The following is a 26,784-nucleotide window of genomic DNA, read 5'->3' as shown; positions in this document are numbered from 1 at the left end:
GAAACATAATACTGTTGAAAGTACACGAACATGGCTAAATTCACAGTTCTAAATGTTTTGCCAAAGGCTAAAGCTGCAGATTTTTCCTCCAGAAGGGAAACAAAACTAAGCTCAACCCCCTCTTTGCTCTCCCTAATACTTCAGTGACATTAACTTATCCCTTAGATATTTAGAAGTGGTTTACTAATTGAGCAGGAATTTTTCCTGTCTTCAATATTTTATTGAAGTGTTTCAAGCAACATTAATAGCACAAAATCCACTATTAAGAATCTCGCACAGGGGTTTCCCTGGTGGCGCAGTGGTTGAGAGTCCGCCTGCCGATGCAGGGGATGAGGGTTCGTGTCCCAGTCTGGGAAGATCCCACATGCCGCGGAGCGGCTGGGCCCGTGAGCCATGGCCGCTGAGCCTGCGCATCCGGAGCCTGTGCTCCGCAACAGGAGAGGCCACAACAGTGCGAGGCCCGCGTACCGCAAGAAAAAAAAAAGAATCTCGCACATTTAACTGCGGCACGAATATCAGTCATTTATTGACATTAACATTATGAACACACTTCCTCAAAAGAGAAGGTGAACTTTGACTGTCAACAGGACAAAGCTGTCTTCAAAAGACAGAGAGGTGGAAACTAGGTTCACAGTTGGGTTTCGAGTCCGTGAGGATGGAGCCCGTCTATGTATGTGCATCCACAGGGGCAAGGTGTCGGAGGAGGAGGCTCAGGAATGTCTCCAGCCGCTTCTTTGATCTGTAAGCGATTAGTCCCCCCTTGTTGGCCCACTGGTCCACTCCAGCGGCGCCTCTGTTTCCCACGTGGTACACCAACTGTGGCAAGTCAAGCCCCGAGCTGGGGTTTCTTTCCAAGCACTCTTTTAAGTCCACCATTCCCCCACCCATGGCCCTGAGGATGGCGTGAGCAGCACAAGAGTCCCACTTGAACGTGGTATCTTCTGAGAAGATGTAAATGTCAACAAGGCCGAGGACAACACAGAGGCTCTTGTAACCAGCCCCGGCCGCCCGGAATACGCGCTCGCCACACACACGTGACAGTGCGGCCTTGACGGTCTCCTTTTCACTTGTACTAATGACAGCGGAGAACGAGTGGGAGCATTCCGCCTCAGAGCTGGGGTTTTGAGTCACTTGGCTCTGCGTCTCACTGCTGTTTCTTGTAGAGACGGGAGGCAGAAATGAATGGATGTTGGTCCCCATGTAAGAAAGGCCCCAGTAGCACTGTCCTTTCCACCTGTGGAAGAGAACATTCAGGTTGTGGCCGTAGGTTATCCCATTCGATTTTCATTGCTCATATGGCTTCCCAACTTGATGACATGAAAAATATATAACATAATGGGTCTCAACGTCCTTAAGCTTAGAAATGGATACCAAGTAGCTAATTCATTTCTAAAAGTTACTCCCGGGCTTCCCTGGTGGCGCAGTGGTTGAGAGTCCACCTGTCGATGCAGGGGACATGGGTTCATGCCCCGGTCCAGGAAGGTCCCACATGCCGCGGAGCGGCTGGGCCCGTGAGCCACGGCCGCTGAGCCTGCGCGTCCGGAGCCTGTGTTCCGCAACGGGAGAGGCCACAACAGTGAGAGGCCCGCGTACCACAAAAAAAAAAAAAAAAAAAAAGTTACTCCCTGTGCGTGTTGCTGCCTGTGCTGTTGCAGGTTAGGAATGCTTTCAGTTTCTCTGTATTATCACACCCATCTAGGACAATGCTAAAATATTTGCTCTGTCCTGGAGGCCAGAAATCCCGCAAAGTTTCATTGCCACTTTTGGCATTTGAAGTTTAATGGGGGGAAAGATGAACAGATAATCTTTTCAATCTGCAAATCTTTCACAATCCTTAAGTTCTTCTTCAGTTGGTAACGCCTTTTCATTCTTTAATTCACAAGCTCCACTTTGGTTTTGACACCATGAAAGATGGACTCAGTATTTTTGGCAACAACAAAAATAGCACCTATCATCTCTCAATGTTTAACTTACTATATATGCTGGATAGTTTATTTACAGAGATGGAAACTGAGGCTTAGAGAATGTAAGTGAAAGAATGTAAATCAGTGATAGAATCTGCATTCAAACCCAGGAAGTCTCACTCTAGGATCTATGCCACTAGCTACTTTGTCAACCATTTCTAGGTCATGATTATGCCAGCATCCAGTCCCACTTATTTTTAACTTCTTAACGACCCTTTAAAGACAACAAACACTTTCAGTTTGGAAGAAGGCAGGGTTAGAAGAAAACTATCAAAATTCCATAGGTGTAGTTTATAACTATTAAAGAACAAACAATTCTTAGTTGCTTAAAGCAAGTCAAAGTTTAATACAAATATGTAGTTCTAGGACTTCCCGGGTGGCACAGTGGTTAAGAATCCGCCTGCCAGTGCAGGGGACACGGGTTTGAACCCTGGTCCAGGAAGATCACATATGCCACGGAGCAACTAAGCCTGTGCGCCACAACTACTGAGCCTGCACGCCACAACTACTGAGCCCACGTGCCACAACTACTGAGCCCGCGTGCTGCAACTACCGAATCCTGTGCACCTAGAGCCCGTGCGCCTAGAGCCCATGCTCCGCAACAAGAGAAGCCACCGCAATGAGAAGCCCGCTCACTGCAACCAGAGAAAGCCCGCGCCTAGCAACGAAGACCCAACGCAGCCAAAAAAAGAATAATAATAAACAAATAAATTTATCAAAAAAAATATGCAGTTCTATACAAGTAGAAAAAAATATTATCTATTTCAATACAAAACTGACATCACAGGAGAAAAGCTGCTTCTTCTTGGCTTCTGCCATGCCCTGGAGCCCTGAAAGCATGGGCCATGGATCAGAGCAACTGTGCCCTGCACAGGAGTCCAGGGGAGCCTGAAGAGGGAGGAGGCAGAAAAGGAAGTGATGCTGGCAGCCCTACCGGGAGAGCACCCCAGAGCCAGGTCCTAACCCTGGCCGTACCTACTCAGCTTTTCATTAGATCGTTGTCACATTTTGCTGCGAGACCCAGGGCTGAGAGTAAAAAGAATGTTAATTCAAACATGCAGATTTTTAGTAGGAATACCAAATCTACTGAGTCATGGGAATGTCACGCGGAGAGATCATCTTGACAATAAGCAAAGCTGAGGTTGTAAATTCCAAAAACCATAATATACCCCAAATTTTCGTCTTTTACCTGAGGGTGTTTAGGTCTTGTGATACAAAAGGTTGGTTGATGACTCCCATCAGGGGCACTCCTGTCTGTATGTCATAGACACCAATTAAAATAGTGACACACTGAAGTCCACTGGGGAAGATTCCTTGGTTGGATTTAATGTCAGCAGAACCTTTTATATACTGATAAGTTGAATCTGAAAAATGAAGCCAATTTGTTAGGATTATTTGAAATGATTATTTAGAAGACGATGATGAATACATCTGCAAACCCTGTACTATATCGTTTCTCTCTTCTAATTTGGTAACTGCTATTGTCTGAATGTTTATGTCCCCCCAAAATTCTTACCCCCAAAAGTTGATGGTATTAGTAAGTGGGGCCTTTGGGAGGTACTTAAGTCCTCAGTGTGGAACCCTTATGAATGGAATTAGTGTCTTACAAAAGAGGCTCCAGAGAGATCTTTAGTCTCTTCCAGAATGTGAGGACACAGTGAAAAGGTACCAATTATGAATCAGGAAGAAGGACCTCACCTAATCATGCTGGCACCTCGATATTGGACTTCCCAGCCTCTGGAACTGTGAGAAATAAATTTGTTGTTTAAAAGCTACCTAGTCCATGGTATCTTGTTATAGCAGCCCAAACTTGACTAAGATAGTAACCCATCAGTTTTTACCTTTGGGTGCCACTTATATTGAATTATTTTTTGACCTCTTGTACTTCACTTTTAAGCTGCTTGTGTTTCATTTTCCCAACTATATAGTCTTGGAGAGAAAGGACGTGTCTATAGTTCCTATGGCAGCTAGCATAGCACCTTGCAAATAACAAGCACTCAAATATCCATCACATGTCGAAATCATTTAAAAGCTAATAGCTCAGGATAACCAAGGGGATTCCTTAGAGCTCTTACTAATCAGAGGACAAGTCCAAGGTGGATGGGAAAGCCTCCTTCCAGGAATCTGTCAGGGGTGGAATTACCTTTTTGTTTGTTTGTTTTTGTCCCTCAAATTAGGAGGAAGGAGACAATGATGGTAGTACAAGAGGAAGAAATTGATGGTAGTTCTAGAAAAAGAAGCCAAGTAGCTAGGTTTCTTCTTCTTCTTTTTATTTTTTTTTTTTTTGCGGTACACGGGCCTCTCACTGTTGTGGCCTCTCCCGTTGCGGAGCACAAGCTCCGGACGCGCAGGCTCAGCGGCCATGGCTCATGGGCCCAGCCGCTCTGCTGCATGTGGGATCTTCCTGGACCAGGGCACGAACCCGTGTCCCCTGCATCGGCAGGCGGACTCTCAACAACTGCGCCACCTGGGAAGCCCGCTAGGTTTCTTCTTAAAAGACTGTACATGGCAGCAGCTGACCGCCAACATCTAAGGAGTTAATGCCCAGTTAAGGATGTGCTAGGCACAAGATCCAGAGAGCTAGCTAACAGAATCAATTCAGGATAGAACAAGAATACAAAGTTTCTGTCCCTCGGGCTTCCCTGGTGGCGCAGTGGTTGAGAGTCCGCCTGCCGATGCAGGGGACACGGGTTCGTGCCCCGGTCTGGGAAGATCCCACATGCCGCAGAGCGGCTAGGCCCGTGAGCCATGGCTGCTGAGCCTGCGCATCCGGAGCCTGTGCTCTGCAAGGGGAGAGGCCACAACAGTGAGAGGCCCGCCTACCGCAAAAAAAAAAAAAAAAAAAAGTTTCTGTCCCTCAAAAACCTTAACTGAGGCTGATTTACCTTCAAGCAATAAAAGATTCTGGAAAACATTCTTAGTTTGCATATACAATCCACAGGCTGAATATTCTCTAATTCTCTGATGACTAAAGGCATTTCTATCATTATTAATGTGCTTGTAGGATGGGGAGGGTGGGGGGAGTTTGCCTGTTCAGCATGATTGGTTGCAGTTGTACTGAGTAGAATATGCCAGGAAGGTTAGGGGAAAAAGGGGGACTTCCGAAGATTAATACCTAGGGCATTACATTAGTAGCATCATTGAGAGAGGCCTACACTGTTGACACAATGAGCTATACATTATGGTTCTACCATAATCATGACCACAAAATTAATGGTGAGGTTTACACAGGACTCACAAACTGACTGCTGAGTCACATTCAGCTGTGTTTTACTTGGCCTGTATAGTGGTCTTGATTGTTTGCTTGTTTAACTGAATCAGTAGCCAGTGGTTAAATTGTGAGATCGCACATAAAAACCTGGATTTTGATTTTTTTAAAAAAATCTGATGAGCTGGACAGTATTCCCAGGTGGCAATAATCTGCTGGTGCTGAACGTTCTTAAAATGGCATGTGTGCTCAGTTATAGCTGCCATCACTTCGTTCTTCTCTCATATTTAGCAGTCTGGCCCCTGAGGTCTTTCAAAAATGAGTTAATTCAGCTTTGTATATGTGCCTTTGTGTGTGTGTGTGTGTGTGTGTGTGTGTATGTGTGTACACACACACATGTGTTATAGATATATGTCATAGATATAAGTATATAACACACACCTCGGCTCTTCGTTTCTTTTTTTTTGGCTGCACCGCACGGCTTGTGGGATCTCAGTTCCCTGACCAGGGACTGATCCCGGGCCATGGCAGTGAAAGTCATTTATCATTTTAAAAATTCAAAACTTTTAAAACTCCTAGGAGAGTTAAACCATGCCCTCAATTTTTATTTTTCTAAGCCCCCACCAAAAAAAAAAAAAAAGGATTACTAATGAAAGCGAATAAACAAAAGCAAACACTCTCTCTACTTACCTATAGGATCCACCCAAACTCCCAAAGCGTCCTGTGGAATGTTGATCTCTATCGCATCCAGAGCTGGGTCGCTAAAGACAACGTCCTGATGTACAACCTTGGCTAATGCTTCAGATGCCAACTTGTTGCCGTTAAGAACTTTGTTGAGAAGATCTACTGTTTCTTCCTCTGTTGGACACAGTCTCATGATAATCTTTTCCCCTAGAGTAAAGACAAACTAAAGACCATTACATCTCAAGTTTCAGGGGAGAAAGAACAACAGAGGGGTGGGAAGAAACAAAAGCTGTGAGGGCACCTCAGACTAGGTGAGGGCAATATATCCATACCAGTGTTTCCTAACCGGGCTGATTGCCAGAATCACCCAGTGGCCTTCATAAAGTCATAGCTGCTCAGTGGTCAGTCATGCATCTAACAGTGTGGAATGAATTACAGGTGTCAAAGGACATACTCTCCAGAAAAATGTCCACATGGGCACATGCACACAGTTTTTTGTATCTAGTTTAAGGGAGCTCATGGACCAGTTAAGAACCCTGAGTCCTTGATAATCAATCTTTTATATTTTTTGCCTTTTGCCTTTTAATATACTGTGGGTCACCCTATTCACATTTGAGTATGTTATTGAAAAGAATGGAGTTCTTATCAGTACAAAGAAGGGCTTCTACCTCCCTAAATTGTTTATGCTCAGTAAAGTAACATAAGATGAAGTACATTAATCTTTAAATGTGGTAAAGCTGTAGGACTCTAAATGACATACATAGAATAGCTCTCTGTGAAACCACTGGAAATCAGGATGTAAGCAAATCTGCTTCTGCAGTTGAAATCCCAAGTTACCGAGTCCAGGTGCTTTACCATCACTTTAAAGACACTTCTTAGACCCTTGCTTAATCTGGTTTCCAGCCCCCGCAAAAGTAAGAAAAGAGGCTGGCAAAAACAGGCAAGTTAATAGCAAGAGAAAGTCACAGCAACGCAGAATATTAATTTTTTAAAAATTAAGAAAACATGGCACTTTGGAGATTTTGTGGTATATAGACAAATACTCCTAGCTAACCTAGCCATTCCAAGAACAGCGGCATTTGCATCACCTGAGAACTTGTTAGAAATTCAGAACTGCAGTCCCCATCCCAGACCTACTGAGTTCTAACAAGATCCCCAGGTGATTCATGTGATCCTTAGTTTGGGAAGCACAGTGTGAGTCTATTACAATGATGATTCTGAAACAGCAAGAAACAGTCAATTACATGTAGTTCAATTCAATTAAATGAGACTGTTAAAGTTGGGGAATAATAATGCTAATCACTGCCACTTGCTGAGCACCTACACTAGACTCAGTAAAAGTCATGGGATCATTCAAGGGAGCAAATCATATCACATTACTCCTCTGCTTAAAATTTGCCACTGAATTCCGATCATGCTTAGAGGAAAATCCAAACTCCTTCCTTTGAACTTCAACGGTCTCACCTCACCTCATCCACCAGTCCCTCCCCTTCGCCATGGTTCTCTGTTAAACCCATTCGCTCCTTCAGTTCTAAGGAAAATGTACATGGAATGCCTTTTTGCCCCTATAATTCTAGATACATAAATGAAATATTAAAATAACTGTTTATGAAGTAGTCAAACAGGATTTTAAGTGTAGGATTTCTTACGGGTTACTCACAGGTGTTTTGGTTTTTTTCTTAACACCTTTATTGGAGTATAATTGCTTTACAAGATCGTGTTAGTTTCTGCTGTATAACAAAGTGAATCAGCTATATGTATACATATATCCCCAAATCCCCTCCCTCTTGAGTCTCCCTCCCACCCTGCCTATCCCACCCCTCTAGGTGGTCACAAAGCACCGAGCTGATCTCCCTGTGCTATGTGGCTGCTTCCCACTAGCTATCTATTTTACATTTGGTAGTGTACATATGTCAATGCTACTATCTCACTACATCCCAGCTTACCCTTCCCCCTCTCCATGTCCTCAAGTCCATTCTCTACAACTGACTCTTTATTCCTGTACAGGTGGTTTTTTTAATCTTAAGTTTAAATGAGATTTTTCTTTCTTCTTACTGAGTGTCATAGAATTAAGTGCATTTTAATACACTGCCCATGAAGGAGACAAATTTTTCTCAGAGTTAATCCAGAAATTAGTTTTCTTTGTAAACATGACTCTAGATGTTTAACTATTTGTCACATGATCAGTGTTTAAAGTTCACTATTTTAATCTTCTACCATTCAACAAACAAAAACCCAGACAACTAAAAACAGTTTGCTTCTCTAAAAAGGATCAGCGATTTGATATTTTCCTCTCTATCACAAGGGAACTGGTGGTCCATCAAAGGAGAATTTGGTCCACAGGAAACTAATTAAATAAGAGTTAAAACTTGGTGGTAAAAGGAACCTTTTTGTTTGTCCAACTCCCTTTACAGAGGTTCTGAGACCAGAGAAGCCATGAGGTGATTTTAGGGACAGGGCCTCCTCTACATTCTCAGCCAAGGTCTATGGACTCCCTAGGAGGTCCACAAATGGGTTTACTTGGACTTGAAATTGCCTGCAAAACTGTGTAGATGTGCATCTTTCTGGGGGCATCTATAACTTCCATCAGATTCCCAAAGGGCCAGGCAACTTTCCCAAAGGTTAAATCATACGTTATTCAAATGCTACAGATTTATATCTAGAATAATACATGTGGACTTGCTAATAATCCTAAGATGCCACATCTCCCTGTCGTAAATGGCATGATATTCTGAAGTATTGAATGAAGCTTAACATTCAAATATGTATTTAAATGAAAGGCCTCCAAACATCCATTTACTTCATGTAAGTTGAAAATAGGGGCTTCCCTGGTGGCGCGGTGGTTGAGAATCTGCCTGCTAATGCAGGGGACACGGGTTCGAGCCCTGGTCTGGGAGGATCCCACATGCCGCAGAGCAACTAGGCCCGTGAGCCACGACTACTGAGCCTGCGCGTCTGGAGCCTGTGCTCCGCAACAAGAGGCCGCGATAGTGAGAGGCCCGCGCACCGCGATGAAGAGTGGCCCCCGCTTGCCACAACTAGAGAAAGCCCTCACACAGAAATGAAGACGCAACACAGCAAAAATAAATAAATTAATTAATAAAAACTCCTACCCCCAACATCTTAAAAAAAAAAAGAAAAGAAAAATACCATATGATAATTAAGTTATAAAAATACATTAAGACTTTTATACTTACCCAAATCATTTGTAAACTCATTGGATTCTTCTCCAAAAACTTTTTTTCCCAAGCCTGGAAACTGAATGATTCAGAGTATGACAAAAATACAACAATAAAGAAAACAAAAATCCCACATTTACGTTCAATTCTGAACAGATTTTCATTTTATACTTCAAATTAAATAGCACAATTAGATCTGAAATTTACAATTCCAGAAATTAATCCAAGTATAACAAGTATAAAAAGTGAAGTCAACTTGGTTCAGTACTTAGTTTTCTAATATTTTCCAGATCCTTTGCCCCTTTAGAAAGTCCAAATCATGGTAGAAGTCTGGTTTCCTTATGTTCTGTTGAGTCTGCAGAAGTACTTCTAGAAACCTCATCCTTCTAGTTAAGGGCCATAGAGCTAGAATGTTTACAAAGGAGATGTTTTACTCTTGCTCCTAAACAGTACCTAAGTACCTTATACAAGTTAATGTTATTGACCAAGTACCTGAGATGATTACTTGAGACTGGATAGAAGGTATCAGAGGATAACATTTGATTTTGTTTTCATTTTTAGGTGTGTTTTCTGTACCTGTTGGAAGTATCATTAGCCATCAGGCTAGGAAGGTGATATAGCAAAAAAGGGGAAATATTTTATTTGCCAACAATTTATGTGCCAATATAGAATTAAAAAAAAAAAGCTAAATAGAAATTTTCTCTCATCTCTGTATGACCAGGAAGCTTTCAGACACATTTTGCTTCAGATTTTCTCTGCAGTAAAGATAATTTCTCTCAAAATATGTGCTGAATTATGATATGAGTACGGTTCTCAAGCAATAAAAGCAAGGAAATGCTTCAAATATTTGAGCTCAGTTATTCACAGATGGCCAGTAGCTTTAATAATGCCCACAACTACTGGTTATTTTTAACTCTTTTAAAGAACAATGCAAGTCGGGACTTCCCTGGAGGTGCAGTGGTTAAGAATCCGCCTGCCAGTGCAGGGGACATGGGTTCGAGCCCTGGTCCGGGAAGATCCCACATGCCTCGGAGCAACGAAGCCCGTGTGCCACAGCTACTGAGCCTGCGCTCTACAGCCCACGTGCCACAACTACTGAAGCCCGCGAGCCTAGAGCCCGTGCTCCGCAACAAGAGAAGCCACTGCAATGAGAAGCCCACGCACTGCAATGAAGAGTAGCCCCCATTCACTGCAACTAGAGAAAAGCCTGTGCACAGCAATGAAGACCCAACGCAGCCAAAAATTAAAAAAAAAAAAAGAACAATGCAAATCAACACGGGCTGGCACTGAGCCGATTCACCAATTCATCCAGGGCTGAAGCTTCAGTTTCCCACAACCTGCCTAGAAACCCTTTCTGAGGCTACAGTATAGGAGAGTCATGAAACTATTTTATACAAGCCAAAAGTGAATATCATTTATGTGTTCATAAGTCCTGGCATATACTTCATGAATGAACAACTGCCTGAACTCGTTATAATGCTCTGGGGCAAATATTAGCCCACAGAACTTTAACGTTGATACATTTCTAATCCAGTTGCTCAACCATCCCTTCCACCCAGCTCTTGATCAGTAACAAGAATAAATTTGCTTCCCTTTTAGTTTATTGGAGCCAGATATTATAGGACATGAAAAAGTACAGTTTATAGAAATTTCAAGGGGTCAATTTATTCTCTCTTCCTGCCTATGGTCAAGAATTCACTTAGGGGCTTCCCTGGTGGCACAGTGGTTAAGAATCTGCCTGCCAATGCAGGGCACACGGGTTCGTGACCCGGTCCAGGAGGATCCCACATGCCGTGGAGCGGCTGGGCCTGTGCGCCATGGTCGCTGAGCCTGTGCGTCCGGAGCCTGTGCTCCGCAACGGGAGAGGCCACAACAGTGAGAGGCCCGTGTACCGCAAAAAAAAAAAAAAAAAAAAGAATTCACTTAAATGATTCTAAGTGATTCCTAATATTTTGAGAATTTCATGGAAACAATTCTAATATTTTGTAGGGCTTTCTGACATAAAATTCTATCCTCCCAAACCTAAAAGAAAAGAAATTATTAGATTACCATAAAAAGGCAATATAGTATTGCAAAGAGCACAGACTCGGTCAGCCTGGGTTCAAAAACCAGCCCTGCCATTCACTTGCTGTGCAACCTTAGGCAAGTTATTTAACCTCTCTGTGTCTCCCTTTTCTCATCCATTACAATGAAATAATTCTTACCTCATAAAATTGTTATGATTAAATTAATATATTTAAAGCCCTTAGCACAGTACCTGGCTCACAGTAAGCATTTATAAGTGTCTGCTAATGTTATTGTTTGTTATTACTACTTATGAATATAATTTCTTTTCCCCAGTCAGCTTAAAAGACCTAGAATTACAATCATTGTTAGTTACAATGTTTTCCTACTCAAATAAAGGGAGACTTTAAGTCTCCAGGACTCTATTAACCCATAACTGAGGCAACCATTAGATAAATGATTATGTCAAAAGGTGGGACTTCAGATATCAAGTTAAAATAAAGTTATAAAACAGTATGTTCTCATTTCTTTTGAAATAAATTGTATGTGCCATGTACACACACAGAAGGAAAATATTCTAACAATATTTAGCAAAACAGCTGTGGTTTTCTCTAGTGTTAGGATTAAGAGGATTCTTATTTTTCTGTATTTAAAATTTTTTTCTGCAGCACACATTTTGGTAATATTGTAGTCAAAACAAGGGGAAAAACCCAAGTTGTTTATTAGAATCCAAGGTGTTAGTAATGGGGGTAGGGGTGGTGAGGAGAAAGGATGCTATTCTATAGAGGGGAAAAACCACAGGGGCAAATATTTTGCAATTACCTTGGCTGGGACCTTTCTTACCTTGTTCTCCATATTCTGTTTTATAACTTCCTGTACCAGTACATCAGCCAGGGTCTTGAAATCAACTGCAAACTTCTTGTTCTTTTCTCCCTCTTTCTTTTCTTCTATCAGCAGCTGGAAGAGGGCTTCCTGTTGCCTGCATGCCCGGGCAATGTTGGCAGCTTTCTCAGAGACACAGAGCAGCTCCCGGAGGATACCTGACATTTCTGAACCTGGCTTTTCAGTTGCAGCGTCTGGTGGAATCGGCACCCACCCTCTGGGCCGTCAGCTGGAAAAGTACAAGAATGTGAAAGAGAAAGCAGTTCAGAGAGTGATGTCAGGGTGCCTCGGCACTGCTAACAACCCATCTGGCAGTCAACCGGTCAGCATGGCTGAACAGCTACTATATAGATCACAGTCGCATCCTCCAGGTGGAAGACTAGATATCATCTAAAATTTGAAACTTATTTTTAAAGATCAAAAGATTTATAGTCTCAAATCCATTATGCAAAGAACTGACTTCTCAGTGAAAGAAAGAATTTGAATGAGAATCTACATTATATTTACAAAACCCTAGACCAATAGGCAGGTGGATACACGAGCACAATGTTAAATTAAAGGAAAAGCCAAGTTCACGTAATGACCTTCGAATGAGCACAAAAGCTTAGCAACAACATTATTAAAATAGTGCTCTTTCTTTCACCCTTTTCCCCAAAGGAAGAAGGAAGAAGTGAAAGCCCATTTATCCCATCAGTTTGGGGGCAACTTTCTCTAAGGTACCAAGCACCACACCAGCAAGCATCTTTGTGTCCTGCAGGACTCTGGGGTCACACTGGGCTAGCAATCCAGGTGATCTCCCAACCCCAATCACCTTTTTTTTTTTCTATTAAAAAAGTCCCACTAGCTGTGCTGCTCTTCTAGCAAGTTTAAATAATAAAGTGAATTCAAACATGCAACTTGTTGGGACTTGAAAAGTTCTGGCTTCTAAGAGGCATGCTACCACACCTTGACATACCTATCAGGTAATTAGGAGAGAAACATTTCTCAGTTTCAATAGTAGCTGCACTTTACTGAATGCTTTAATAATTCCTATCTATCTCAGCATTGTGAGAATTAGTGTGAGGATTATCAGCCCTGCTTTACAGTCAAGGAAACTGAAGCTTAGAGAAGTTAAGCAACTTGTTTAGGGTTACACAAGACTAACCGGCAGGGCTCACCCAGAAGCTCAGGCTTTTCCTTATCATAACAAATACTCTACTTCTTTAAAAAAAAAAAAAAAAGTTCCTTTAATGGACTCTGGGAGGCTGAGAATTAGTACAACAATGAAGATGTCAATGCAATGGAGTTAACTGCGAATTGTCATAGCCGTTTTGTCTTAATCAGGTCTGCTTTAAAAAATATATGCTATTTACTTAAGATTATGGGTCAGCCACCCTAAGAAAATATGTCCAACCTCAACAGTAATAAAAGGAAAGTGAATAAAAACAATGAGACATGCTACCTCACTATTAGATGGGCAAAACTGTTTTTAAAGTTAATTTTCATTCTTGCAGGTGTGGTGAAACAGGTGCTGATACTCTGCTAATGGGCGTGCAAACAAGTGGGTTTCCACAGGGCAATTTGAGAAAAATGTATCAAGATCCTCAGATATGTTATTACCTTTAGCCAGTAACTCCAGTCTGGCCCTAGTTTGTGTTAAGTCACAGTTGTGTTAAAATATTTCCACAGAAGAAGGATTAGTATTATTGACAGTAGCAAAAAGTTAAAAATAATCTTAAACATTGGTGCAATGTAAGATAGACTACAATGTAGTTCTTAAAATATTTTTGAAGAATATTTAATAGGGATATATGTTAATGTTATAATATTAAGTGTATATATAGTATCATAGTATGTTCCTAATTTGTGTTTATACACACATGCACTCTGTATATACATGTAGAGAGAGTTTGAAAGGCTAGTAGGTGATGTTTTCATGATAAACAGAGGTTTAGTGGTAATTATCACTGGGTACTAGAATTGTGGAGGATTTTTTTCATTATGCTTTTCTATAATTTTCAAATATTCTACAATAAATATATACTGCTTTTCTAATAAGAAATGACATTTTAAAATATCTTGGAACAATTAAGCACAAAGGACAAGAATTCCTCAATTCCTGGAGATAACTGTCCAAACAAAGTGGTACTGTAGTGACAACAGAAACATCAGGTAGTAGAGATGATAGAGTAGTTATAAATTAAACAAAAACACCTGCCTACCTAAATGCCTTTTCCCCCCAAGGATTGAATAATATGTTAAAAAAATTCACTTTGGTTGACTTAAACCTCAACATTAAGAAAAACGGTTATATTAATACAGCTGAGGCACTTTGACTTAGAAACAATTTATGGTATCTTTATGCTCTAAATTATAAGTTATATATAATGTATACACACATGGATACATACATATCAGTAGGATACAGAAGCTCCAAGTGTATAAATTCAATAACTTTGATTATTTTGATACCTTGGTACATGTTATGAGGTTATTGTAAGTAAAGGAAAAAGAATCAATGAACTAACAGTACCTAAGCAGCTTTTTATCTTAAAAGCAGCATGAAGATTTTAAGGAGTCCAGTTTGAAAACTTTCTAAATTAACAATACCAGTATTGTCTATTCTACTTAACTTTGTTAAAGTCATTTTTTTTTTTTTGGTAAAAGAAACAGCGTACCACCACACCATTGGATAACCAAGAATCTCTCCCTATGACGCCCTCAGAACACTCAGGTGAGTTACTCACACAGGCCACAATCTCCAGGCACCACCACCACCTTTCTCCTCACATGGAAAACTCACCAACTTAGTCCTGATAAGTTTCTATACAGCTGCCCAGAGATCTGTAGTTTCTCACCTTTGAACCTGACCTTGATTTCCTCAATAATGACCATTCTCACTTCACCTGAGCACAGCAACTTGACCAATGGGGGGAAAAATAGCAGCTCTAAACTTTAGTCCTGTAATTAACAGGTGCACAGATTTTAAGAATTCATCATGACACAGTAAATCAGATTTTTCAATTCCAAAGTTATCCCAGCACTCAACCTTAATCACCTTTCACCTTTCTGAACCTAGAAAACACTACGGTGTCTTGTCCAGCTCCAGGTTGAACTCGCAGTTTCAGCTTAGGACTAGGCTTTCTCCAGCCATCCTAAAGAACCATCCTATAGAACCCAGAACTTCTTTAGCTCCAGGGTCCTAACGCCCTAAAAAATAATCTCTCACAGCTATCAACATGTACATGCAAGACTTTCTAACTAATTTGCATAGCTAGCCTGCTACTTTCTGGCTGAATGGACTATTTCCTCCAAATGAATGAGCCACGGTCCTCTGTGCTTCTCTCTGTAAGCTGCTTCCGTATCTCTCTCTCCATCTGTCCTCAATTCAATTCACTCAGCCAGGCCACAACACTCAGGGGCATAATGGACAATTTGCCCTCACTCTGAAGGACTCAACTTGAGAGAAACTGAGGGCTACATCCAATACAGAATTTCTTCGAGTTTATTAATAGCTTGTATTAACACTCGTGGAAATTATCATTCAGATGATTTTTAAAAGCAAATTTATATATGCGTTATTGGGCTTCCCTGGTGGTGCAGTGGTTAAGAATCCGCCTGCCAATGCAGGGGACACGGGTTCGAGCCCTGGTCCGGGAAGATACCACATGCGGGGGAGCAACTAAGCCCGTGAGCCACAACTACTGAGCCTGCACTCTAGAGCCCACGCACCACATCTACTGAAGCCCGTGTGCTCTAGAGCCTGTACTCCACAACGAGAGAAGCCACCGCAATGAGAAGCCCACACTCACTGCAACTAGAGAAAGCCGTGCACAGCAGTGAAGATCCAACAGCCAAAAATAATAATAAATAAATAAAAATAAATAAATTTTAAAAAAGTTTATATATGGGTTATTGACCTAAGTTGGCTTTATTTAAACATTTCAAATACTTTAAATGAAAATTATTATAGATACATGATTAGTAAGTTATGACATTTACCATAATTTAATAGCTTTGAATATAGAAGAAATTCCTTTAGATTAGTATTTAATGGGTATTCTGGCAACCACGTGTTAGAATTACCTAAGGCGCCTATTAAAAAGACAGATTTCTGGGGCTCCATTCCAACTTAGTGAATCAGAATCGCTGGGGACAGGGTCCAGGAATCTAGTTTTGTCAGCCTCCTAGATGATGCTAAACACTGAGATTTAATAGCTAGTGTTCTTCAGGCTGTTCATTCACCTTTAATACTATGCTGGTAATTTCAGGGGGGCTGGCACCTGGTGGCCAGATATCTTGGTGAAACCATGTGCTAACAGTTATTCATATTCAGAGAAAAAGCCCAAGTTAAAATAATAATCGCTAACATTTATTAGGTACTAACTATATGGCAGGCATCCTTCCAAGCACTTTACATATGTTTTTACATATGTTAATTCGTTTAATTCTCACACAACCCTACGGAGAAGGTACTATTATCTCTATTTTACTGATAAAGAAACTGAGGCACTGATAAAGAAACTGAGGCACAGGAGGGTAAATAATTTGCCCAAAATCACACAGCTAGGAAGTGGCTGGGACAAGATTTAAGCCCAGGTGAAACGGCAGAAACCCAGTTTTATTGACTAGAGCACACTGTTAGCCAGTGCTCTAGCCAATAAAATCCTTTCATGAATTGTTAGCTGTTAACTAAGGGAAGAAATGAGCAATCACTGGATAAATAATTGCAAGAATATTATTATTATAAGGTATCTTATATAGCAAAAAGGAGAGAAACACACACACCTCCCTGATAGCTGTCAGTAGTTTGATCATTAAAAAATCACTATTTGAAACTCACTTTCCTTCTGCTCTCAGAAAAACCTTTCCCCTAGCTGATCCTCAGTCTCAGTGTAAACCATCTTTGCTGGATAGTAAAAGCTCATCTATGTTCTACTGATACCTCTCTTAACTGGCTGTCTTGGCATGAGGGGCGGGGAGGGGGTCAGCTTATGCCGAATATCTAATTCCTCTTGTATTTGTTTGCTAGGGCTGCCATAACTAAGTGCCACAGTCTGGGTGGCTTAAACAACAAATTTATTTTCTCACAGTTCTGGAGACTGGAAGTCCAAGACCAAGGTGTCAGCAGGGTTGGTTTCTCCTTGGCTTGCAGACAGACTTTCCTCTGTGGACAAGCATCTGTGGGCGTCTCTCCCTCCTTTATAAAGACTCCATTCAGATTGGATTAGGGCCCACCCATATGACCTCACTTAACCTTGAACTGAGTTAAGTTAAAGGCCCTATCTCCAAATACAGTCACATTATGAGGTACAGGAGAGTTAGGGCTTCAACGTACAAATTTAGAGAGAATACAATTTAGCCCAAAGAGACCTTGATAATCTTAGCAAATGCCAGCCCAATCTATTCCTTTGTCTTCTTTTTTCTGGCCAAACAGGGAACTGGGGTAGGGTTCTCTTTCCTGTTTATGTGGTCAATAGGTTTAATTCTGTAAGACAAACTTTCCCACTAGGAGCTACTCACTTTAACAGCCAAATCATTAATGATCAGTGAACACTGAAATACTCTTATAAGCCTTATTTTGTGACAATCCATTTCAAGTCACATTTGAGCAGAACAGGTTTAAAGAAGTTACATTCCTCACCATCTCAGACCAAATGTATATGTACATGTTTACATAAGATCGTGTCACAGTGTCAGATAGAAACAGTCTCTTTAGCTTTTAGGGAATTTTCACATCTATTAGAGAAACACTGAGTAAACTGAAGTAGGCCAACTAGAAAAAAAAAAAGCTCTTAAGACTTTTCCTGGAAGCCTAAATCTCTCTACAAAGACAAAACTCAATTTTAATTTCTGACCATCTTATCATCTCATCAGAACACCAGATATTAAAAATCATATCTGAATAATATACACATATTTCAGACGTGATAAACAGTAAAATGGGAAAGACATAGGCTTCAGAATCAGATAGACCTGGGTTGAAAACCAGGGCTCTGCCATCAACTAGCTGTGTGGCATCAGGTAATTTACCTACCCTCTCTGAGCCTCTCTCTTTGTCTGTAATATGAAGATAATACATGTCTTGCAGGGACATTGTGAAGATCAAAAGAGGTATTTCTGGAAAAGTACCAAGCACAGAGCCTTGCGTATAGTAGATGACAAATGACAATTATGACTATTAAATACAACTTCACAGAACCCACAATCACAGTCCTTACTTGAAAAATATGAAGTTGGCAACTTTATAGGGGTCACTGAAATCTTTTCTGAAAATTTACTACTCCCTTAAATCTAAAAGGCTGGAAACTACTTGTAATTCGTTGAGTGACCCAGAAAAAAGTTCCTTTATGCAGGCCAGATCTGATTGCTTCAGTTTCTGGGTGTCTGGGTGGAAACTTTGGCTCCCGGAGGCTGAAGACTACTCTGGCTTCATGGTAGACCATCTACAGATGGCTCAGGAGGGTCACTGTTCTGTCAAGGGGGATATTCTGTCGGGAAATTTGTGGAGATTCTAGAGCCAAGGGTGTCTGTTTTTGTGTGATGAGCCTGCTTGTACCAGAACCTGTCCATGCCCTTGTGTTGCTCACGGTGACAGAAATGTGACAACATAGATAAGGGCCCTCAACAAAACAGAACTGCTCACTAATGAATAGGCAAGTAGGTCAAAACATTTCTGTTGACATTCATTGCTTCCTGCAGATAACCTACTACTTTTACAGAGCCCACATTTTTGCCCATTAGACAATGACTCCACCCCATCCCCACAATTCATAAACTGAATTCAGTCTGTCACTCATCCTCTGAAGACTGGCAATTTGAAATTACTGTGTGGTGGCCCTGCCTGACTGCTATTACTGTTGGGGAAGAATGTCCGACCTCCATGAAATACCTGGGTGCTTTACAAGAAGTGTTTTTGGTGACCTCTCTCAAAGGGGTGCAGCTGGCCAGGACTCTCCCTAGGTGGGCACATGCTGAGGGGCTGGCCAAGGCTCTAAATTAGTTCACATTGCTCTTGTAGGGGAAACAGAGACCTTGTTCCTCTTCCCCTTCCAGGTTAGGGCTGCTTTAGGGAGTAGTTTAAAGAATGGAAGCTTCCAGAAAGGATGGGGAACAGAAGTGGGCCCACACAAAGTATGTAATGGGCTCAACTGGAGTAACCAACAATGGCTAAAGTGCAACTTGCTAACAACAGCCTCCCCTGACATCCCTAGGAGACGCTCATCTACCCACCTGGTTACCTAGGCCAGAAGGAAAACTGTACCACAAGCATTCACAGGCATTTACAAACACTACCTTTTAGGTCACCGGAAACTGAATTGTCCTTCCAGCGTATGAGCTTTGCTCAACTTTTAGATATTTGATCATCACACATTTCTCAGAATCCACTAAGTAGTACAGCATGGGACTGCCTCTACTTCTTTAGTGCTGTTTCACTTTGATCTCTGCGATGTTGATGTCATCCCTTCATAGTCTCTGATTCAGTTTAGCATTTTAGTGGCTGATTTCCCACCATCTGTCCATTTACTCCCATGCTCTGGGCAGATCATTAATTTGCACAGGCTGTTCCCTCTGGCTGACATGCCCTTCCTCCTGCCTCATGCCTAATGTCTACTCACCTTCTCAGAATCAGTTCAAGGGCAAGAAACTTGAACAGATACTTCATAAAAGATGTTCAAATGGCCAATAAATATATGGAAAGACAGTGTAGCTTGTTAATAATCAGGAAAATGCAACTTAAAAGTCGCAACAGGGTATCACTGCATGTCCAACCGAATAGCTAAAAGTAAAGATTGAAAATGTCAAGGTTTGATGAGGATGTAGAGCAATGAGACTCATACTGCTGGTGTGAATGAAACTGGTACAACCATGTTGGAAAACTGTTTATAATTTGTTGAATATAAGCATAACCTACGACCTAGCAATTTCTCTTATAGACTTGTACTCAACAGAAGTTCCTGCACATATACATTAAAAGACATGTACAAGAATATTTATGATCAGCATAATTTGTTGCAGTAACCTCACACTAGAAATAACCCGAGTGACCATCAACACTAAAATGAAATAAACTGTGGCATACTTGCAAAAGAAAATACTATACAGCAGTGAGAATTAATGAATTATTGCTATAGGCAATAACGTGTATGCATCTCACAAAAACACTGCTGAGTGAAAGAAGTCAGACACAAAAAATATACGTGGAGCAATTTAATTTAGTTGAAGTTCAAAAAAAGGAAAACTAACTTACGGTGTGAGAGTTGCAGTGGTGGATACCCTTGGAGAAGGAGGAGGGATTATTGATGGGGGTAAATGATGGGGCTTTTAGGCACTGGGAATGTTCTAGATCTGAGTGATGGTTACATGGGTGGGTTGACTTTGTGTACATTCATCAAGCTACACCCTTAGGACTTGCATACTTTTCTGTATGTATTTCTATTTAGATAGAAAGTTTTTTAAAGGGTGTGTGTGTGGAGAGAGAGTTGGCTCCTCCAGGAGCCATGCCTGACCCTCCATCTTGGGTACCTGGACCATAGGAGAACAGAGGCGGGACAAAGCTCTATCTCAGCTCTCCAACACACTGTACATTGGTTTGCTTATCTATGCCCTTGTCTGGCAGGAGATTTAAACGTGCATGGTTTCTTATGACTCTTAGCACATACCTCAGGGGTGTTCAATAAATGTTGGCTTATGAATTTTCTCTTAGCTTTGTAAATACAGAATTCATCTTTGTCATATTGTTTACTATACTTGTATTTTATCAGCATTACCCAGGTGTTATTAGGCACATGGGCCCATATATATTTATATCAAAGCCTACATATATTCTACATTCATTTACAAAAAAAACCAAAGCTGTATCTGGATGACTAGCAACTGAACCACATTTTTGAGCACCAAATCGGAATCTGATATTATGCTCTGACATCTGGAGGTGACCTATCTTGATTAAATAGACAAAAATGGTAAGTTTAATTTGGTTTTGTTAGAGAAGACATTAAATATGGGATATGTAAATCCATCTATTTAACCTTCACATTTCTCCCTCCCTTCTTCCCATTCTTCAAATAACGTTGACATAACACGCCCATTTCTAAGCTGATCAAGTCTACCACACTCTAGGTCTAGTAAGGCTACTGTTGGACCACAGTAGCCTGCATTTTTGCTCACTGCTGCTGCTCAAAGCAATAGACCACAAAGAAGTCCTCTATCCTCAAATGTTGTTCTGGTAGCTTGTAAATGGGAGCTTGTGCTAAAGTAGTGTCTCCCAAATTAGTAAGATCAAGAATCAATTGAAACACTCATTAAAAATACAGATTTTTAGACTTCTCCCCTGGAGATATTGATCCAGTAAATCTGGGTTGAGGACAGGCAATGTCACTCATCTAATTTTTATTTGACAATTTAAGGGAACACCAGGTGCAACAGTCAGCTCTGTTTCTCACTAGTTATTCAGGAGCAGAACAGGGAAAGCTATAGCTACTGTGACTAAAAATAATGGCATTGGTCGGCTAAGGGTCAACTATATTGTCTTTTTTGTAACAAAAATTAAATGCTGGAAAAAAATGCAAGTTGACCTACATAATAAGTATTCCACATTAGCATAATACTTGCCTAAAGTATACATTTCAATGTCTTCCCAGAATGCATTTGAAAAGTATGAAAAAATATTCCATTTAGAAATACTTTTAAATTTGTTAGTGACCCTTTTTTATCTTTTCTCCGGAGTGAGAAACACTTTCACTAAATAGAAACTCTTTTCTTTCTGCTGTCTTCCAACTATATGCTTAAACTTTTACATGCTAAGAGATGTTTTTAGCATACAACCGAGGTGTCACAAATGAAACCTGAAATCACATAGAATATAAAAAAATGGAACTAGATTCAGTGTAGCTATCTTAACTGTGGGAAAGAATAAATATTTTTAAAAATACAAATTTAATGCCTAATTCAAGGCAAAAAGAAAGATGTATGGCTTGTAGAAACTTTCCCAGCAGAATATTATTTATAGCTTTGATAATTGTTAATCTTATCATTAATCGTATTAATCCTCAAATCCATTTTGAAGGTTTCCTTTTGCATGTAACGTTTTTCAGTCATTTTATGTTTTCTTTTGAACTTTTGCAACACTTACTTTCCGTACCAACTCATTTAACACTTGCCTTTTATGGTCTATGTGGGCCACCCGTGGGTGTGTGGTAGAAAGAGCCTTGTTTATGCCACAGGGGAGCTGGTTCTTAGGCTCTGCTTGGCCTTTAACCAACCAGGTGTAAAACCCTGGCCACATGTGTAAGCTCTCAGGGACTTGTTTTCCTCATTTCTGTAAACATAAAAAAGGAAAAGAAAGAAGGGACAGAGAGGTTGGAGGGAATGATTTCTATGGTCTGTTCCAGTTCAAAACTTCTCTATTTTTTTATATCCACTTTCCATATAAAAGAGGTTGGACTATTATTCAGCCTTAAAAAGGAATGAGATTCTGGTACATGCCTCAACATGGATGAACCTTGGAAACATTATGCTAAGTGAAGGAAGCCAGACTTAAAAGAACAAGTATTGTATGATTCCACTTATATTTGACCAGAATAGTCAAATTCATAGAGACAGAAAGTAGGACGGTAGTTACCAGGGCTGGGAGGAGCAGGTAATGGGGAGTTACTGTTTAATGGATCCAGAGTTTCAGTTTGGGATGATAAAAAAGCTCTGGAGGGCTTCCCTGGTGGCGCAGTGGTTGAGAGTCCGCCTGCCGATGCTGGGGACACGGGTTCGTGCCCCGGACCGGGAAGATACCACATTCCGCGGAGCGGCTGGGCCCGTGAGCCATGGCCGCTGAGCCTGCGCGTCCGGAGCCTGTGCTCTGCAGCGGGAGAGGCCACAACAGTGAGAGGCCCACGTACCGCCAAAAAAAAAAAAAGCTCTGTAGATGGATAGTGGTGATGGTTGCATAACAATGGTAACTTACTTAATGCAAGTGAATTGCACACTTGGAAATGGTCAAAATGGTAAATTTTATGTCATATATATATTTTACTACAATTTTTTAAAGAGTAAAATACAAATAAAATTACAGGCTTAAAAAATGTACATTTTTAAGGCTTTTAATGTTTATCATCTACCTAATAAGGGCATAATAAATATTTGTTGGTTGAATGAAAAAAAAGGTTGGGGCGGGGTCATGAAAATTAAGTTGAAAGAGGGTACTAGGCTCTTTGCCTTGTAGTTGATTTTGCACTGCAATCACGCTGGTTTTTATACTTAATGTGTGTTTATATGCTACAGCGGTTTGGGTTGGGTTAATGAACATTATTAGGAAGGCCTAATCCCCACACCCCCATGCCTGCCCTTGGGGCACCATTGTTCTCTCTCTAATTGGCTGTAGGTTCCTTTCGAGCAGGATACACACTTTTTCCATCTCCTCATGATACACAGTGGGAGTTCTGTAATTTAATTGACTGATTTTCATTCCATTAAACATGTTTAAAAGGATTTTCTTGCACTAAAATTAATCTGTAAGGGATTATTCATTATGCAAATTTTAGGATGATAACTGTTAGGAAACATGATTCAAACGAGTTCTTTACAGAACTTCTTAGAAGATGGTTATTATTATTTATTTCTGCAATGATAAATTACATGACCTAAAATATATTCTCTGAATATTATAGCAAGAAAGTAAAGGTCAGCGATCACATTGTGTATCATTTTGGCAGGCTGGGTTTATGGCAGCATATCTCTTATCATTCTACTTCCATTTTGTAGAGGTAAATGTTTATTTTTAACAGATATTGAGAGATGTTGAATACAACAATACATAATACTGAATGTAACATATGCCTTCAAAAGAACATAAAGTGATAGAAGAATATTTATAGTACCTTTTACTTGAAAAGGTCTAAGTACTAAAATGATATAAGTGGCTCATTAAAGCCACTCCAATATACAAATATACTCAATGCTCTTGCATTCTTGCTAATGCTTCAACCAAAGATAAATGTCTAAGCTAGTTAATATTTACTTTTTGTTCTGAGCTTTCATTTCTATTTCCCCCATTCTTTGCTATACATGAAGCTTACAATCAACCATATTTTTATTTTTTTAATTTATTTTTTATTTTTTTGCGGTATGCAGGCCTCTCACTGTTGCGGCCTCTCCCATTGCAGAGCACAGGCTCCGGATGCGCAGGCTCAGCGGCCATGGCTCACGGGCCCAGCCGCTCTGCGGCATGTGGGATCTTCCCAGACCGGGGCACGAACCCGTGTGCCCTGCATCGACAGGCAGACTCTCAACCACTGCGCCACCAGGGAAGCCCACAACCATATTTTTAAAACAGACCTTTCATGATTCCCAGATCAAACTGGGATTATATGTGGTTATATGTGATTCTTGCAAATTCTCAGGAATTAACTAGAGGGGTTTTCTAGAACTTGGAAGATAAGATCCTATTTTTAAAACTACTGATGATAAAAAAAATCTTTTTTAAGTACATTAGGATTACCTTAAACAATATTAAATAACATTTTCCTTTGGTCATTTGAATTTAATCCTGTGAAATTTGTTACAACTCTCATTCGCATCGAGGGAAACCTAACCATCATCACTCTGTAAAGAAAAGGACAAATTTAAGTATCTATTGAAAAAGTTAGCAAATATTTACATTAATTTAAACTTGGATAATTAAGTTAAAAGATTTTTAACATTTAGTTGATTAAAAATAAAAACAAGAAAGCAAAACAACCCTCCTCCACCCCTAAAACAAAAGAAAAGAAAAAAAAAAGAAAAGCAAAATAAAAGAGAAAGAAAGAAAAGGAATGGAGAAAGAAACTGATATTTTCCATTGTGGTAATTCATCTTAATGAATTATTTTATAGATTAATACTTTATTTTGTCAATTTGTTTTTATATATAATTGACCACATTTTATGCTGAAATAAAGTTTTTTCTTTTTTAGATGGTGTTGGGTCATTTTAATAAAAGTTATAAATAAGTTACTAAAATTTACATGCTGGTCTTCCCTGATTAGGAACACAGAAAAAGTAACAAATAAGTCTGTTATATGAAAGAGAAATGATCAGGCACAATATTTTGCTGTAGATTACTATCACAGTAATCTGCACTAAAAATCCATTAATAAAATGCTCTTATAACATTAAAGGACTTGGATTAAGATTGCCTACCACAAAAAAGAGACTGAACATGTAAAAATGTGTGCTGGGCTTCCCTGATGGTGCAGTGGTTGAGAATCCACCTGCTAATGCAGGGGACATACATGGGTTTGAGCCCTGGTCTGGGAAGATCCCACACACTGCGGAGCAACTAAGCCCGCGCACCACAACTACTGAGCCTGCGCACTAGGGCCCTTGAGCCACAACTACTGAGCCCGCGAGCCACAACTACTGAAGCCGGCACGCCCAGAGCCCGTGCTCCGCAACAAGAGAAGCCACGGCAATGAGAAGCCAGCACACCGCAACGAAGAGTAGCCCTCGCTCGCCACAACTAGAGAAAAGCCCGTGCACAGCAACGAAGACCCAATGCAGCCACAAAAAAAAGCAGAAGTAAATAGATAATGAATAACTTTATAACTTTTGTTTCACAGGCCTTATATGTCAAATAAGACATGATCTTTTTTTTCAGAACTACCACAAGTATAGCTGTAATTTAAATCTGTAATAAGATATTCCACATTAAATGGCATGAGTCCAAGCTGCAGTTTCCAACCAGGTGGTGATTTTAGTCCAATAACTTGAAAAGAAACGGTAGCTTTCTCTATGAAAAAGTAAAATGTAACTTTATGCCTTTTACATAATTTTCTTCATGACTAAGAGTAGTATAAAAATCCACAAAAGCTTAAAAATAAAGTAGATTCTAAAAACGAATGCAAACAAATATCTGCCTTGAAAAAATGAACTCTTCTATTGCCCCTTTTCCCCCCTTCTATAACCTATTTTAAAAGGTAAAAACTGAGGTCACTTAGCTAACTCATCAGTCAATAGTAGTAGTTCGGTGGATTATTTTCATTATTAGACTATTATCAGGCTGAGCAGGGCTGATCCTTACCAACTTCTTTGGTTTCAAAGCTAGGAATCACAGCAAAACGGACAAAAAATGTTTTATTCAACATGTGGGATGCACTCAAGTGGTCTATCCACACAGCCTTAACCCACTGTTCTTTTGAAGTGAACGCCATTCACACAGTGGGCAAACTTCTGCTTATTCAACGCCTTAAAATTTGCTTTAAAACAGAAAATCTCCAAAGTACACACCTTGATTGTTTATATGTATTCTTCATGAATGTACTAAATAATCTAGGGATTTTTTTCGGGCTCTTCGTGTCTAACGGTATACACGATTCGGCCAAACCCATGTTAAATATCCGCATCCCCCCGCCCCACTACTCTACTCTGGCCACACCAACTAACTCTGCACGTCTCACCAGACCGCCTTTCAAAATTCAGTGAATTAAAAGCAAGGAGGCAAAGACTTTTCTAAATATAGTCCCTTCATGTTACTTTACGCTCATCTTGTAGGTCACTAGTGGCAGCCAGCAGCAATGGACACTAACAAGCATCTCTCAAAGCAAAACCAAGGGGCGCTTGACAGCTACGCCATCTACACTTTGAACCCGGGCCACTGCTCTCGACAACTGTCAGATCAGCTTCTTCGACCTAAAAATGCTGATCGAATTAAAAAAAAAAAAGTGTTTGCCAATCTTTCTTCCCACCGTCTACTTCTTTCGGGTCGTTTCTGCGGAGCCCAGGGAGCCGCAGGACTCGAGAGCTCCTCCGCCCGGCTGGTTGCAGCAACGATGTGGGCCCGGGCCGGGTGGACAGCCTCGCTTACCCTCCCTTCCTGCTCGGATCCGGGTCCCCGGCTGGCGATCCACCACGCA

At 40.6% G+C, this 26,784-nt stretch overlaps 1 protein-coding gene across 1 annotated transcript in view; it reads right to left on the bottom strand.

The window, feature by feature from the left end:
- Positions 1-471: 471 nt before the first annotated feature.
- Positions 472-26,784, bottom strand: part of INPP1 (inositol polyphosphate-1-phosphatase) — a 33,992-nt gene continuing 7,679 nt past the window's right edge. The window contains exons 2-6 of the mRNA XM_081243261.1: positions 11,883-12,150; positions 9,054-9,114; positions 5,863-6,063; positions 3,154-3,328; positions 472-1,234 (exon numbers count right to left, since the gene is read on the bottom strand). Of these exons, the coding sequence (XP_081099387.1) occupies positions 667-1,234; positions 3,154-3,328; positions 5,863-6,063; positions 9,054-9,114; positions 11,883-12,086 (1,209 nt within the window). The 5' untranslated portion in view covers positions 12,087-12,150 and the 3' untranslated portion in view covers positions 472-666. The remainder of the gene's footprint in view (positions 1,235-3,153; positions 3,329-5,862; positions 6,064-9,053; positions 9,115-11,882; positions 12,151-26,784) is intronic.

This window comes from Mesoplodon bidens, assembly GCF_964165515.1.
Source record: "Mesoplodon bidens genome assembly, chromosome: 8".
Lineage (NCBI taxonomy): Eukaryota > Metazoa > Chordata > Mammalia > Artiodactyla > Ziphiidae > Mesoplodon > Mesoplodon bidens.
The sequence above is the reverse complement of the archived record's forward strand: the minus strand, read 5'-3'. Positions and strand labels throughout refer to the sequence as shown.